The sequence below is a fragment of the Leucoraja erinacea genome, chromosome 38 (genome assembly GCF_028641065.1).
Source record: "Leucoraja erinacea ecotype New England chromosome 38, Leri_hhj_1, whole genome shotgun sequence".
Lineage (NCBI taxonomy): Eukaryota > Metazoa > Chordata > Chondrichthyes > Rajiformes > Rajidae > Leucoraja > Leucoraja erinaceus.
The window spans coordinates 6,883,133-6,898,977 of NC_073414.1; the positions used below are offsets into that span (position 1 = coordinate 6,883,133).

Below are 15,845 nucleotides of genomic sequence, written 5' to 3' on the forward strand. Positions count from 1 at the left end.
ATTATAAATTATCCCTAGTGTTCAAGTTACAAGTTCCATTTATTGTCATATTCACCAATTTGAGTTACCATACAGCCACATAAATAAAATAAAATGAACACAACACTATAGAATTTAGCATAAACATCCCCCACAGCAGAATCAATGTTTCCCACTGTGAGGGAAGGCAATAAAGTTCAGTCATCTTCCTCTTGTTCAACTGTGTTCGGGGCCTCCCGAGCCCTCCGCAGTCGCCGCTATGGACGGCCCGATATTCAGGCTCCCTCAACGGCATGATCGGAGCTCCGGCGTCGGAACGGAGGAACACTCTCAGCGGCTTGGAGTTCCGAATCGGCCACTTCCTACCGGAGACCGCGGCTTAACATAGAAACATAGAAATTAGGTGCAGTAGTAGGCCATTCGGCTTCCGAAGTTCACAGGCCGAGCTGGGCGGAGATGCGCCGCCGTGCAGCCCAGTGTGTGCAGGATAGTGTTAGTGCGCGGGGATCAGTGGTTGGCGCGGACTCGGTGGGCCGAAGGGCCTGTTTTCGCACTGTCTCTTTAAATTAAACTAAACCCGCTTTGTTTAAAAACAAGAACGTGAATTAAAACATTGCCCCCCACAGGGTCAGGCCCAGCAATGGAGCGCACACTCCGAGGTGTGGATAAAGTCATGGAAGAGGGTAGAGTGTATTGAATGGAAGGTTATGACACTCCATTCCCAGGGTATGAATCCTAACTTATACGAGCAAGCTGCCCATACTATTAAATTCAATAGAGACCCAGTCTTGGGGGGGAAAAAAACTGTTTCCATGTAACCTCCCTGCAGTAATCAGGTACCATTGTCTTTCAAGAACACAGGCTGCTGGTTTTGCGTATAGAACAGGGAACAATACAACACAGGAACAGGCCTTTCGGCCCACAATGTCTATGCTGAACATGATGCCAAGTTCAACCGATCTCATCTGCTCGTACATGATCCAAATTCTTCTATTTCCTGCACTTCAAAGTTTCTATCCAAAAGCTTCTTAAATGCCACTATCATATCTGCCTACACCACCCCCTCTGGCAGCGCGTTCCAGGTCCCCACCATCTGTGTAAAAAATACTTTTTTTCGGAGAGGAGCATGTCTTTCTCAAACTACTGCACGGATTGCTGCACCGACCGGTGCATGATTGCTGCACCTCCTACTGCACGGATTACTGCACCGACCGGTGCATGATTGCAACACGGATTGCTGCACCTCCTACTGCACGGATTGCTGCCCCAACCACTGCATGCTGCATGGATTGCTAAAACCGCCTACTGCACGGATTGCTGCACCGACTACTGCACGGATTACTGCCCCGATTGCTGCATGATTGCAACACGGATTGCTGCCCCAACCACTGCATGCTGCATGGATTGCTAAAACCGCCTATTGCACGGATTGCTGCACCTCCTACTGCACGGATTGCTACCGCCTGTCACCTGTCATGCAGAGTCTCACGTTGCAGCGCACGCCTGTCACCTGGCGCTCGCGGCTGCCGGCCCCGGCGTCGCCATGGCCACCGCCTGTCACTCACGCGGCCCTCACGCGGCAGCGCACGGGAGCGCGGCGCAACCTAACCTGCTGCCGCCGCCGCCGCGCCGCCCCTCATTGGCCAGTCGCGGCACCGCCCCCTGCCCATCACACCCCAATTGGCCCGCGCCGCTGTCGGTCACGGGGAGGGGGCGGGGCGGGGGTGGTGGGTTTGGTTGAGAGGCGGCGCCTGGGCTGAAGCTTCGCGAAGGCGGCGGCGGTTGGACAAGGAGAAGGAGAAGGAGCGGCGGCCGGGTTGAAGCTTCGTGAAGGCGGCGGCGGCGTTGAGGTGAAGGACGATCGGAGCGATCGTCGCTCTCGGTGGGTGCGGCAGGGGAGGGGAGGGGAGGGGGGGGGCGTCTCTGCCCCAGAGATCAGGTCGAGAACCGGCACCGATGGCCGGGATGGGGGAGAGGGAAAGGGAGAGATGATGATGATGGTGATGGAGGGAGAGAGGGAAGGGGGAGGACAAGGGAGGGGCAGAGGAGGAAAAGTGGGAGGGAGGACGAGGGGAGGGGGGAGGGAGCAGGAGGAGGAGGAGGAGGGGTTAAGGATGATGGAGAGGGGGTAGAGGTGGAGGGGGAGGGAGAGAAGAGGGTGAAGAGGAGAAGGGGGGAGGAGAGGGGTGGACAAGGGGAAGGGAGAAGAGGAAAAAGGGAGGGGAGATGGAGGAAGGAGGATAGTGGGAAAGGTAATTGGGGAGGAGAGAGGTGAAGAGGACGGAGAGGGGGATGAGGAGGGAGATGGTGGACAAGGGGAAAGGAGGGAGAGAGGAAAAGGGGAGGACAAGGGAGGGGGATGGGACAAAGAAGTTGGAGGGAGGAGGAGGGGAGAGGGAGCAAGAGGAGGAGGAGGGAGTGGTGAGAGAAGGAGGGTTAAGGATGATGGGGGAGGGAGAGAGAGGGTGGAGGGTTGGGGAGAGGAGGGTGATGGGAGAATGGTGGAGGGGTGATGGGAAGGAAGAAGAGGAAAAAGGGAGGAGAGATGGTGGTAGGAGGATAGTGGGGAAGGTAATTAGGGGAGGAGAGAGAGGGATTTCGTTGTCTCTGTACTACTCTGTACTGTACACTGACAATGACAATTAAAATTGAATCTGAATCTGAGAGGACGAAGGTGGGATGATGATGGATTGAGATGAGGAGCAGGGGAAGGGAGGGAGAGAGGGAAAGGGGGAGGACAAGGGAGGGGGGAGAGGACGAAGAAGCTGGAGGGAGGAGGAGGGGTGAGGGAGCAAGTTGAGGAGGAGGGAGTGGTGAGAGAAGGAGGGTTAAGGATGATGGAGGAAGGGTAGAGGTGGTGGAGGGTTGGGGAGAGGAGGGTGAAGAGGAGAAGGGGGTAGGAGAGGGGTGGACAAGGGGAAGGAAGAAGAGGAAAAAGGGAGGGGAGATGGTGGTAGGAGGATGGTGGGGAAGGTAATTAGGGGAGGAGAGAGAGGGATTTCGTTGTCTCTGTACAGTACTCTGTACTGTACACTGACAATGACAATTAAAATTGAATCTGAATCTGAGAGGACGAAGATGGGATGATGATGGAGGGAGATGAGGAGCAGGGGAAGGGAGGGAGAGAGGGAAAGGGGGAGGACAAGGGAGGGGGGAGAGGACGAAGAAGTTGGAGGGAGGAGGAGGGGGGAGAGGGAGCAAGAGGAGGAGGAGGGAGTGGTGAGAGAAGGAGGGTTAAGGATGATGGAGGAGGGGTAGAGGTGGAGGAGGGTTGGGGAGAGGAGGGTGAAGAGGAGAAGGGAGTAGGAGAGGGGGATAGGGTGGACAAGGGGAAGGGAGAAGAGGGAAAGGGAGGGGAGATGGAGGAAGGAGGATGGTGGGGAAGGTAGTTAGGGGAGGAGAGAGAGGGAGAGGACGGAGATGGGATGATGATGGAGGGAGATGAGGAGGAGGGGGAAAGGAGGGAGAGAAGGAAAGGGGGAGGACAAGGGAGGGGGCAGAGGACGAAGAAGTTGGAGGGAGGAGGAGGGGAGAGGGAGCAAGAGGAGCAGGAGAGGAGGAGGAGGGTTAAGGATGATGGAGGAGGGGTAGAGGTGGAGGAGGGTTGGGGAGAAGAGGGTGAAGAGGAGAAGGGGGTAGGAGAGGGTGGGACAAGGGGAAGGAAGAAGAGGAAAAAGGGAGGGGGGATGGTGGTAGGAGGATAGTGGGGAAGGTAATTAGGGGAGGAGAGAGAGGGATTTCGTTGTCTCTGTACAGTACTCTGTACTGTACACTGACAATGACAATTAAAATTGAATCTGAGAGGACGAAGATGGGATGATGATGGAGGGAGATGAGGAGCAGGGGAAGGGAGGGAGAGAGGGAAAGGGGGAGGACAAGGGAGGGGGAGAGGACGAAGAAGTTGGAGGGAGGAGGAGGGGAGAGGGAGCAAGAGGAGGAGGAGGGAGTGGTGAGACAAGGAGGGTTAAGGATGATGGAGGAGGGGTAGAGATGGTGGAGGGTTGGGGAGAGGAGGGTGAAGAGGAGAAGGGAGTAGGAGAGGGGGATAGGGTGGACAAGGGGAAGGGAGAAGAGGGAAAGGGAGGGGAGATGGAGGAAGGAGGATGGTGGGGAAGGTAGTTGGAGGGAGGAGAGAGAGGAAGGGAGAGAGTGCGTTAGGTGGCTAGTGTGATGCTAACCTTTAGTGTGATACAACTAAAATTAAGTTAGCTCTTTCTTCCCAAAACCCCTTTCTGGCTTAAGTCTTCCCTCCACCACCTCCAGTTTAAATTCCTTTTGGAATATTTTGGAGGACCAAGAAACCAAGAAGAACCTTGGAGGGAGGGATGCAGTGGGTGCGGAAAGGTAGGATATAAAGGGGAAGTGCCACAGAAGGCTGTGGAGGAGAAGTCAGTGGATATATTTGAGGCAGAAATAGATTCTTGATTAGTACAGGTGTCGGAGGTTATGGGGCATAGGCAGGGGAATGGGGTTAGGAGGGAAAGATAGATCAGCCATGATTGAATGTTGGAGTAGACTTGATGGGCGGAATGGCCTAATTCTGCTCCTATCACACGATCTTGTGAAGCCCTGTAATTCATATGGTGAAGATACTCTTACATTGACATTGAGGCGATTTTAGAGTTGATTATAAAGTATGAGATTACGCAGTACATAGAACTTCACGATAAAATAGGCCAAAGTCAGCATGGTTTTGTGAAGGGAAGATCTTGCCTGCTGAATCTGCTGGGGTTCTTTGAGGGGTAATAGCAGGTCAGACAGAGGGAAGTGTGTAGATGTTCTTTACCTGATTTTTCAAAGAACTGCACGTCAGGCTGCTTGGGAAGATGAGAGCCCATGGTATTAATGGGAAGATACTAGCTTGGATAGCAGGTTGGCTGGATGGCAGAAGGCAAAGTGTTGCAATAAAAGGCATGTTTGAGGAAGGATGTGCTGGCTCTGGAGAGAGTCCAGAGGAGATTTACAAGAATGATTCCAGGAATGAGTGAGTTAGCATATGATGAGCGCATGACAGCACTGGGCCTCTACTCACTGGAGTTTAGAGGTTGAGGGGGGACCTTATTGAAACTTACAGAATAATGAAAGACATAGATAGAGTGGATGTGGAAAGGATGTTTCCACTGGTGGGAGAGTCTAGTACCAGAGGTCGTAGCCTCAGAGTTAAAGGGTGCTCCTTTAGAATGGAGGTGGGGAGGAACTTCTTTAGTCAGAGGTAATTAATCTGTGGAACTCATTGCCACAGAGGGCTGTGGAGGCCAAGGCAGTGGATATTTGTAAGGCAGAGATGGACAAATTCTTGATTAGAAAAGGTGTCAACTGTTATTATGGGGAGAAGGCAGGAAAATGCGATTAGGAGGCAGAGAGCAGCCATAATTGAGTGGCATTGTAGACTCGGTGGACCAAATGGCCTAATTCTACTCCTATAACTTGTGAAGGGTTACCATGAATTTTTATTATTATTGAGAGAACAACCTTGTATTCAAATCTGAAGGACCACATCCCATACTTTCAAGTGTTCTAACAGTATAAAAATGATGACTGTGAGCAGGGAGGAAGATGCAAAGAGGCATCAGCGCTATAAACAGAATTTGAATGAATTGGCAAGGACAAGGCAGTTGGAATACAATGTGGGAAAAGATGAGTTTGGACACTTTGTTGCGCATAGATCAAGCAAAAAAAGTCAGAAGCATTTTACAAAAAGGTGACGTTGGATTATGTTGATGTTCAAAGGGGCATGCAATCTTGTATGCAAGTCTTTTAAAATGAATGCACAAGTGCACAAGTAATTAGAAAAGCAATTAGTTTGCTGCCAATTTTTACAAGCTGGTGGGTAACGAACTGATGGGCCGAATGGTCTAATGCTGCTCATCACTTATGAACTCGTGGAGTCGTAGGTAGATAGGGTGGTCAAAAAGGCTTTTGGCACGTTGACCATCATCAGTCAAAGAGTATTGAGTGTAGAGATGTTGGGAGGTCATGTGCAGTTGTAAAAGACGTTGGTGAGACTGCATTTAGAGTATTGTGTTCAGTTCTGGGCATCATGTTATAGGGAAGATATTGTCAAGCTTGAAACGGTACAGAGAAGGTTTACGAGGATGTTGCCAGGGCTAGAGGGTATGAGCTATAGGGAGAGGTTGAGTAGGCTAGGACTCTATTCCTTGCGGTGCAGGAGAATGAGAGATGATCTTATAGAGGTGTAGAGGAATAGATCGGGTAGATGCACAGTCTCTTGCCCAGAGTTGGGGAATCGTGGACCAGAGGACATCGTTTTAAGGTGAAGGGGAAAGGTTTTAATAAGAATCTGAGGGGTAACTTTTCACACAAAGGGTGGTGGGTGCATGGAACAAGCTGCCGGAGGAGGTAGTTGAGGCTGGGACTACCCCAACGTTTAAGAAACAGTTAGACAGGTACATGGATAGGACAGGTTTGGAGGGATATGGACCAAGCGCAGGAAGGTGGGACTAGTGTTGCTGGGACATGTTCGCCGGTGTGGGCAAGTTAGGTTGATATTTTAAGATATTAAGCATTTCCTGATCTGGCAGGACAGTTTATTCTTTGGAAACCTTTACTAACTTTTTAAATAAAAAGAAAAGGTGGAAAGGTAAATGATGGCTTTGTGGGACCTCCCTCTGTTTACGTGGTAGAGCTGGATAAGCAGGTTTAAGCAACGTGACTATGTAATGCACGTGTTAAATATGAAGTGGTGCATATTCCAGAAGAAATGAATGGCACTCTTTTCCTTCAGAACTTTTTACTGACCGTGAAGAGGTGTCCATGACCAAAGTTCCCATGGCGGAAAACTACAGACCATCACGCAAAGGCGCAAAGGAGAGGATAAGTGCGGTGTCCATTAAACTGGAGAATCCACCAGATGCTCGATACGGCCAATCGGAGAAAAATCCCGCTGGTGTTCCTGAGAAGAAACAGAAGTCGATACCACGCGGGTCGGAGAAAGATTCTGGATTTTCGGGTAATGGGAGGCATTATGGATTGATTACAGAGAAGTTGTGCTGACACAACCTTTCTTCACAGGATTTTACTTGCATCATGAAGTTGATGGGACCTTCATTGTTTGTGTATTTAGTATTGAGAAATGTATTTGGAGTAATATTGGTCAGTCACAACAGATAGCACAGGAAACAGCCTATACACATTATACTGGGGAAAACAGACAAGGTCAGTCAAACTTGAACCACCTTTGAGAAAAACAAAGTGCTGGGATCTTCTTCCTTACGGCGTCCACAGCCTAAAGTTGTAGGACGGCTTGTTCTATTTGATCTTATGTGTTTGTGCAAGCCAGGTTGATTGCATTCGTCGAAACAGGGCGGACCACGTGAAGGTTGCAATCTCCCACCCCAGTCTGGGATAACTCAGCAGGTCATGCAGCAACTTTGGGGGATATAAATCACTGGCATTTTGGCTCTGGACCCTTCTTCAGTCTGAAGAATAGTTCCCACCCAAAGCGTCACCGATCTGTGCTTGCTATGGATGCCGCCTGACCCACTGAGTTACTCCAGCACTTTATTTTATTTTTTTGTAAACCAGCATCTGTAGTTCCTTCTGCCTTAAATCATTCATTATGATTGTGTCTGACCTTCTTAATTAAAAACTTGCTGGTCCCTTCCCATTTTCCTTTGTTTGATTCAACAAGTGAGTATCCAGACTGCCTTTAATTCCCCCCCACCCCCAACCACTGTATCCCACTGGTTAGAACAATCTAAAAATCCACGACACTCTGTGTGAAGAAATGTTTCCTCTTCACACACAAGTTATAAGTGGCCATTATCCTTCCTTTCCGGCTGTTCCTGTTTCCTCCCACATCTCGATGATGTGAGGAGATTAATTGACCTTTGTAAAGAGCCTCCAGTGGAGTGTGTAGAACTAGTGTGTGAACGGGTTATGAATGGTTGGCATGGGTTTGGTTGGCCAAAGGACCTGTTTCCATGCTGGATCTCTAAACTAAACCTGTCAGGCCTCCCAAAAAGCTCCCAGATACCTGGCAGCTGATATTACTGGGGTGTTGACTGGTTTGATTTATGGATTGCCACACAAACATCTTGTATAAATGATCCTGTTCATTTGCCGGTCCTGCCCAAAGCTGGTTGTTGACGCATTGAGATTTTGCCTTATATTCAAATATTCAACCACAACAGTCACTGGGTTTGGCAACTGTCCTTTCCCAAGCACACCCATCCCTCTGGAGCTGTTGTGAAATGAGAATTAACTCCAGTTTTTGGACCAGCCTTCATGGACAACTTACCAGTCTATGACACAGATGTGAAAACCACTGTAGAAGTGTAGCAGCTGCCTTGACTTCTGAAACGAATGCTGCTTCCAGTGCTTGGTTCCTCCCAGTCCCTGTGGTTTCTTCCATTCTGTGTGCACATCAGTTTATGTTTAAGATTAGGGCTGTTGTATCTAGCCCCTTCGATCTGGCCAGGGGGTCGTATGCATCATCCAAAAGAAAAGTTTAGAACTTTAACTGTATTTGTAGAAACAAGAGCTGCAGGTGCTGGTTTACAAAAAAAGGAGTAACTGGGTCAGGCAGCATCTCTGGACAACATGGATAGGCAACATTTTTGGTCGGGAGCTTTCTTCAGGCCGATTGTAGGGTGAGCGGAGGAAAGAAAGCCGTTGGATGCTCATTTGTTGATTCAAAAAAATAAGGGATAAGAGAAGCGGCAAGAAAGCTGAAGAAAGGTCTCAACTTGAAATATCACCTCTCCATGTTCTCCAGAGATGCTGCCTGACCCGCTGTGTTACTCCAGCACTTTTGTGTCCTTTTAATGACTGATTCTTTTGGGGGGGGGGGGGGGGGGGTTACCTATATCTGTTACTTGACGATTAATTTTGAAAGCATTTCCTAATATGAATGCAAAGGCCACACAAAAAGAATTATTCCATTAGAGAGTAAAATAGAGGAACCTGGATGTAAACGGGTACCAGCACAGAGAAATAACGGCCCACTTGTATTTCCATATCAAAGATCAGGGATGTTCCTGCACAGTGCCCTCCATAATGTTTGGGACAAAGAGCCATCATTTATTTATTTGACCTTTGTAAAGAGCCTCCAGTGGAGTGTGTAGAACTAGTGTGTGAACGGGTTTGAGATTTGTAAGAGAAAAAAATCACATGTGGTTAAAGTGCGCATTGTCAGATATTATTATTTTTATACATTTTGGTTTCACCATGTAGAAATTACAGCTGAGCTTATACATAGTCCCCCACTTCAAGGCACCATAATGTTTGGGACACATGGCTTCACTGGTGTTTTTAATTGCCCAGATGTGTTTAATTGCCTCCATAATGCAGGTATAAGACAGCTCTCAGCACCGAGTCTTTCCTCCAGTCTTTTCATCACCTTTGGAAACTTTTATTGGTGTTTATCAACATGAGGAGCAAACCTTTAGTGCACAGAATTATGATATGACTGAAAGGATGATAGAAGTAAATCAAGTAGTAATTTTCCAAATGGGACAATGTTTTCAGGACTGTGGCAAGATGAGAACAGTAATGAAAAGTTAGATGGTTTTTTGCAAAGAACCAGCGTGGGTACAGTTTGTTGAATGGCATCTTGGTGTTGTGGGATTTAGTGGTCAGTCGGCAGAGCTTCCTTGCTAATCTCCAGTGGGTGGAAGTGTATAGGCAATCTGTGTTGCCTCTGTGTTCTATTGCTGATTGTGTTGCTCTTTCTGTGCCTTGCTTTCAGATACCAGCTCGGAGTACCTGAGTTTGGTAGAACAGGTGGAGGATCGGTCTGCCCCGGCGTCGTTGAGTTCTGCAGGGAGGTCGTCTGCAGCACAAAGCTCGCTCCAAAACCTGACTCCTGTGTACTTTGTGGAAAATGTCCTTGTGAAAGAGGTACAAATGTGTTCTCTACAATCCTATGCACTGAAAATCTGGCTTGGATAAGAGCACACTATACACATGATCAGACACGGGTCGGGTCCCTTCTTCAGACTGATTGGGGCTGGGGGGGGAGGGGGGGGGCTGGGGGTGGAGGAATCAGTCTGCGTTTGCCAGAGATGCTGCCTGAACACCTGGTTACCTGATCTACTATGGCACTTTGTGCCCTTTTGTGAAACCAGCATCTACAGTTCCTTGTTTCTACATACAGTTGTGATCAGTGGTGGACCAGCTTGTGGTGTGAGCAAGGTTTCGAGATTCTATTGCGAGAAATATACTGCTGGAAGAACTCAGCAGGTCATCTGTGCCCCAGCTTCCTCCCACATCCCAAAGAAGTGCGAGTGTGTTGGTTAATTGGCCTCTGTAAATTGCCCCGATAGTGTGTAGGGAGTGGATGAGAATGTGGGATAACGTGGAACTAGTGTGAACGGATCAGCATGGACACAGTGGGGCGAAGTACACGTTTCATTGCTGTATCTTTCAATCGATCAATTTTGTTTTTACATCTCTCCCAGACAAAACAGCCGCCCTCAGCTGGTATCACCAGTTTTTATATAATTTATTCGCTCTGAGTTTCCACTGTCTCACAGCCATTACCCGATCTCCATCCTTTCTCTCAACTTAAGTTGTTTGACTTATCTTCTTCTTGCGTATGGCGAGCACAGCCTAAAGTTGTAGGACAACTTGTTCTATTTGATCTTACTTGATTGTGCATGCCAGGTTGATTGCATTCGTCGAAACAGTGAAGGTTGCAATCTCCCACCCCATTTGACATAACTCTTCCTAACTAATTAAATGTCATCAACCTGACATATCCACCCTGTATCTTTCTCTGCAGACAATACCTTACCAGCTGAGCATCTCCAGAATATATTTTTTGTACCTCGCCAAGTATGGTTTGTTAGCAAGATATAAGTTCAGTGACAAATACAGAAGCTAATTGTGTGATAGTTGCAGAGACATGGAAACAAGGAACTGCAGATACTGGTTTACAATAAAGTAAGTAAAGTGCTGGAGTAACTCAGTGGGTCAGACAGCATGATATGTGACGTTTCAGATCGGGACCCTTCTTCAAACCAAAGTCCAATCAGGCTGAAGAAACGTCCCAACCTGAAACGTCACCAATCCATGTTCTCTAGAGAGGGTCAGGTAGCATCTCTGGAAAATATAGATAGGTGACATTTCGGTTGGGACCTTTCACCACCCTGGTACCATCAGCTTTTGTATCATTTATTCTCTCTTGGGAATAAAAAGAGATCACAGTGTTTGTGTTCCTCCGGCACTTTGTGATCTTTTTCGTGTGATTGTTGTTATAGGAATATTGATCAGCTAACCCACCAATGCAGCAAACATACACCTAGTGCATTATCATCACGCATTGACATTAAATGGAAGAATGCATTCCTCTAGACGTGTTTGAGCATGTTATGCAACTGCACTGAATGCAATTTGAATGCTGTGTGTAATCTGTGTGTCATCTGATGCAGCATAACTAGTGTTGCTCCTGTTTTGCACAGCCTGTGTCCGTCCCTGCAAGGAACCAGTTTGTGTGCGCTCAGCCGCAGCACAGGGACAGCCAGAGGTCCCACGCTTCCCCACCAGGCCAGACCCGGGTGGTCTTCATCCGACAACCTCTGCCACCTTCCTTGAAAGTTCAGAAGGCAGAGGTGAAGTGCGGATCGAGGAAGGACACTTATCTCCCCATCTTGAACTCCTACCCCCGGATCGCCCCGCACCCAGTCAAAAACCGCCACCGTAAAGCGGGGCAGGAGCAGACGGATCAGCATACCGCCCCAGGCAATGCCACCGACCACAAGAGTAAACGGCTGTGCGTCGGCGAGACTGTGTCTCCGTCACCCCAGGGTGGGCAAACAGCGCCTGTATCACCGGCCGTGCATTGCCAGGGCCCCTGGCAAGGAGAGAACTCCAAGCAGCAGCTGTGGTTGGGGGCAGCGAGCGTTGTGAGTCAGTTTGACATGTCCGTCTGCCCATCGCCAGTGCTGTCTCCCCAGTCGGAGTGCTGGGAGTCGTCCTCCTCCTCCTCCTCCTCGTCCTGCTGCTCCCTGTCATCCTGCGCTCCCAGCGCGCAGCTGTCGGGCAGCGAGCCACACTCCCCCTCCTGCCTCTCCCGGCACCACCGCTTCCGCAACACCATGGTGATCCTCAACCGTTCCGGGCTGCTGGAGATCACGCTGCGGACCAAGGAGCTGATCCGCCAGTACGGCAGCACGCAGCGGCAGATCAACGAGCTGAAGGAGCACGCGCGCATGTTCTGCTGCGCCGTGCGGAGCAGCGACCCCCGAGACATCCTCCGGCTACAGGAGGCCATGAAGTGTTCCGGGGCGTACGGACCGGTGACCAAAACGCCATCCTCCTCCCCGCCCTCCTCTCTCTCTCCCACCTCCAGTCCCAGGTCGGGTGCCAGTCAAAGTGTCTCCGACCATGCGTCACTACCTTAACCGGAGCCTCCTTGCTGAATGGTCATCGCTGGCAACGAACGCTCTGGGATGGGGGTGAAAACCCTCAGATGGATGTTAAAGCATTGTCCAGAGTAGGGGCAATCTGCCAGTATTGCAGACACCGTTTCCCCCTCTCTCCACCGACCTTGCTGCCATTTGTGGAACTTTTACACATTGCATGGTTACAATATGAGCTTAATCTGAGTGAGACATCTGCAACCAAGCTGATGAACCACTGGAGATAGATGCTGAACCACTAGAATCGAGGCAGGACTTCCAGCAATACCTCTTCGTCTATTGTCAACGGCAAATTAATCTGTGGGATCTGTCCTGCCCCTTTGAACTGTGTGCGCGAGTGTCAGCAATTTGTGGGACATTGCCATCGCAGAGTTTCCCTTGCGATCAGGGGTCAGACCACTTCTGTGCAGGAACGTCTGCGGAGTTCGGCTGGAGTGTCAAAGAAGAAGCTGACAATTGTTGAGAAGCCGAAGATAGGCACAACATGCTGGAGTAACTCAGCGGGACAGGCAGCATCTCTGGAGATAAGGGATGGGTGAGACCCATTCGGGCTGAGACCCTTCTTCAAACTTGAGAAACATGGTTGAGAAACATCTACCCAGAGAAGCTGCAAACATCTGCCCAGAAAGCTAACAAAGGGTTTCGGAAACCTATCCCTGCACTTTTTCTTCTTCTACTCCCATTGCTACCCGACCCAAAGCACCATTTTCTGCACCTTTTCCCACCTTCCAATGTCAGAACTCGCACAACCTCAAGTGAAAGCAACTCGTTCCCCATCCCGAGAATGCCAAAGGAGCAGAGGAACGTCGAAGGGAGTTTTGGAACATTGCGTCTGGCCGACCGAATCACTGAGCCACAGATCCCCAATGAAACCGTTAATACAAACCTGGAATAGAAATGGAAAAGGTGGATTAACTCAGCCTCGTCGCAGGGAGGAAAGGGTTAATGTCAGACCAGCCGCCTGTGTTGTTGACCACCACAGATGGGAGGTAACAGGGCAGGCTTGCAGCGACAGCCCACCTCTGCCTGGAGTGGGAGAGCAGTCAGTGACTGGGGCGGGAGTGGATGAAATGTACGTTATGCTATTGGTTTATTATTGTCACGTGTACCGAGATAAAGTGAGAAGCTTTATTTGTGTGTTATCCTGTCAAATAATTCTATACAAGGGGAGAAGGCAGGAACGGGGTACTGATTGGGAATGATCAGCCATGATCACATTGAATGGTGGTGCTGGCTCGAAGGGTCGAATGGCCTACTCCTGCACCTATTGTCTATTGTCTATTGTCATATACATGTGTATAAACAAGCCATGCATGAATCCAACACAAGAGTGCAAAGAAAAAAGTACCAGAGCTCAGAATGTAGTGTTATAACATTACAGTGACAGTGAAAGTGCAGATTAGTAAAAAGTGCAAGGTCTGCAAGGAGGAGGGTTGGAAGATCTGGGTTAGTATGTGAGAGGTCCATTCAGTAATCTGTTTACAATAGGAAAGAAGCTGCTCCTGAATATGGTGGTACATGTTTTCAACCTTTTGTATCCCCTGTTCGATGGGAGTGACCGGGGTGAACATGGTCCTTGATTATGTTGGCTGGCCAGGCACACAGTAACGATTTTGAGGGACCTTACCCTCCCATGAGAGGGCATCACAGTGGCGCGGCGGGTAGAGCTGCTGCCTCACAGCGCCAAAGACCCGGGTTCTATCTGAGAAGTTGCCTGTTCTCCCTGTAACCGCGTGGGTTTCCTCCGGGTGCTCCAGTTCCCCCCACATCCCAAAAACGTGCGGGTTTGTGGGTCCATTAGCCTCAAAATTACCCCTAGTATGTAGAGAGTGGATGAGATGACGTAAAACTAGTGTGAACTGGTGATCGATATGCGGTGGGCCGAAGGGCCTGTTTCCCAGCTATATCTCTGAACTAACTTAAAGTCTGATCAAGTGCCGACAAACTAATTGCTGGGGTCCAGTCAGCAGCTTCTGTAGGGGTGGAGGAGGAACTGTTGATGTTGTGGGTCGAGGACTTGGTGCAGGTTTCCAACCCACAATCCCCCCACACAGATGCTGCTTGCCTTGTTCAGCTCCTCCAGCAATTTGTTTGTCGCTCCAGATTCCAGCATCAGCTTGTATCTCTTATCAAGCAGTCGGGTCACTTTATTGCTGCATGATAAAGTGCACGGTTTTTTCCGATGCCTAACCTGTATGGAGCCATTTGGTACAGGAAAGGACATATTAATTGTTTAAGAAGGAACTGCAGATGCTGGAAAATAGAAGGTAGACAAAAGGGCTGGAGAAACTCAGCAGGTGCAGCAGCATCTATGGAGCGAAGGAAATAGGCAACGTTTCGGCACTAAACGTTGCCTATTTCCTTCGCTCCATAGATGCTGCTGCACCCGCTGAGTTTCTCCAACACTTTTGTCTACCGATGGACATATTAAAATTTGTGTCAGAGTAAGCCAGGAAGAAAGGTTGGAACAAATAGTTTGAAGTGTAATGTCAATTTTCCATCCCACCTCTTCATGTGAAACCGGCCACGAGACTCTCATCCTGAACATGTGCAGGGACTGCAAGCCCACTGTGTGAGGTTGGAGCGGCAAAGTGGCGCAGCGGGTAGAGCTACTGCCTCACAGCGCCAGAGTCCCGGGTTCAATCCTGACCTCAGATGCTGTCTGTGTGCAGTTTGCATGTTCTCCCTGTGACTGCGTGAGTTTCCTCCTGCAACCCGGGACAGATGTCGGTGAATTGGCCTATGTAAATTGCCCCTAGTGTGTAGGGAGTGGGCTAACAGAACTGGCGCAAGCGAATGGTCGTAGGTCGGGGTGGGCTTGCTGGGCCAAAGGGCCTGTTTCCATACAGTATCTGTAAACTAAGCCTGAGGGTGAGGAGTGGCAATCGTGGCCAGATGTTAGAGTTAACAGTTAGTTGGCAGTCACAACGTTTTATATTATGTTCATGCAAATAAAGATTTTAACCTCACACCGGAGACGAGAATTAATTTTAATCTGCAGTGGAATTTTTAATTAGGAAAACATTCATGGGATTTGCCCGCTCATTAAGAGTTTAATACGGTGCAGACTATAGGGTATGGTTGCTTGTAAGCTGGGGCTAGTTAGCACAGTGCAGCACATGAAACAGAAAAATAGGTGTAAGAGTAGGCTATTCGGCCCATCGAGCCAGCACCGCCATTCTATATGATCATAGCTGATCATCTAAAATCAGTTCCTGCTTTTTCTCCATATCCCTTGATTTCGTTAGCCCTAAGAGCTAAATCTTTATGCCCCTGTCCCACTTAGGAAACCTGAACGGAAACCTCTGGAGACTTTGCGCCCCACCCAAGGTTTCCGTGCGGTCCCCGGAGGGTTTTGTCAGTCTCCCTACCTGCTTCCACTACCTGCAACCTCCGGGAACCGCATGGAAACCTTGGGTGGGGCGCAAAGTCTCCAGAGGTTTCCGTTCAGGTTTCTTAAGTGGGACAGGGGCATAACTCTCT

At 49.3% G+C, this 15,845-nt stretch overlaps 1 protein-coding gene and 1 long non-coding RNA gene across 3 annotated transcripts; one reads left to right on the forward strand and one right to left on the reverse strand.

Annotated features, from left to right (window-relative positions):
- Positions 1 to 22: 22 nt before the first annotated feature.
- Positions 23 to 1,579, reverse strand: LOC129714209 (uncharacterized). The gene is made up of 2 exons (XR_008726325.1): positions 1,450 to 1,579; positions 23 to 357 (listed from the first exon to the last, which is right to left on the reverse strand). It is a non-coding gene; the product is annotated as an uncharacterized LOC129714209 (long non-coding RNA).
- Positions 1,580 to 1,708: 129 nt separating this feature from the next.
- LOC129714211 (CLOCK-interacting pacemaker-like) lies at positions 1,709 to 13,493 on the forward strand. Of its 2 annotated transcripts, none has more exons than XM_055663737.1 (4): positions 1,709 to 1,829; positions 6,725 to 6,949; positions 9,689 to 9,840; positions 11,403 to 13,493. In XM_055663737.1, exons 2-4 carry the CDS (start codon positions 6,754 to 6,756, stop codon positions 12,342 to 12,344), a joined length of 1,290 nt encoding a protein of 429 aa, XP_055519712.1. In that variant the 5' UTR covers positions 1,709 to 1,829; positions 6,725 to 6,753; the 3' UTR covers positions 12,345 to 13,493. The 2 variants fall into 2 exon arrangements, with proteins under 2 accessions (XP_055519712.1, XP_055519711.1); XM_055663736.1 differs by having other exon boundaries at positions 1,721 to 1,861.
- The last annotated feature ends 2,352 nt before the right edge of the window (positions 13,494 to 15,845 follow it).

Bases quoted from the DNA above. Each gene is read 5' to 3' on its own strand.
- LOC129714211 (XM_055663737.1), top strand. From the start codon at position 6,754: ATGACCAAAGTTCCCATGGCGGAAAACTACAGACCATCACGCAAAGGC. The intron at 6,950-9,688 runs GTAATGGGAGGC...CCTTGCTTTCAG, and splicing joins GAAAGATTCTGGATTTTCGG to ATACCAGCTCGGAGTACCTG. The intron at 9,841-11,402 runs GTACAAATGTGT...TGTTTTGCACAG, and splicing joins AAAATGTCCTTGTGAAAGAG to CCTGTGTCCGTCCCTGCAAG.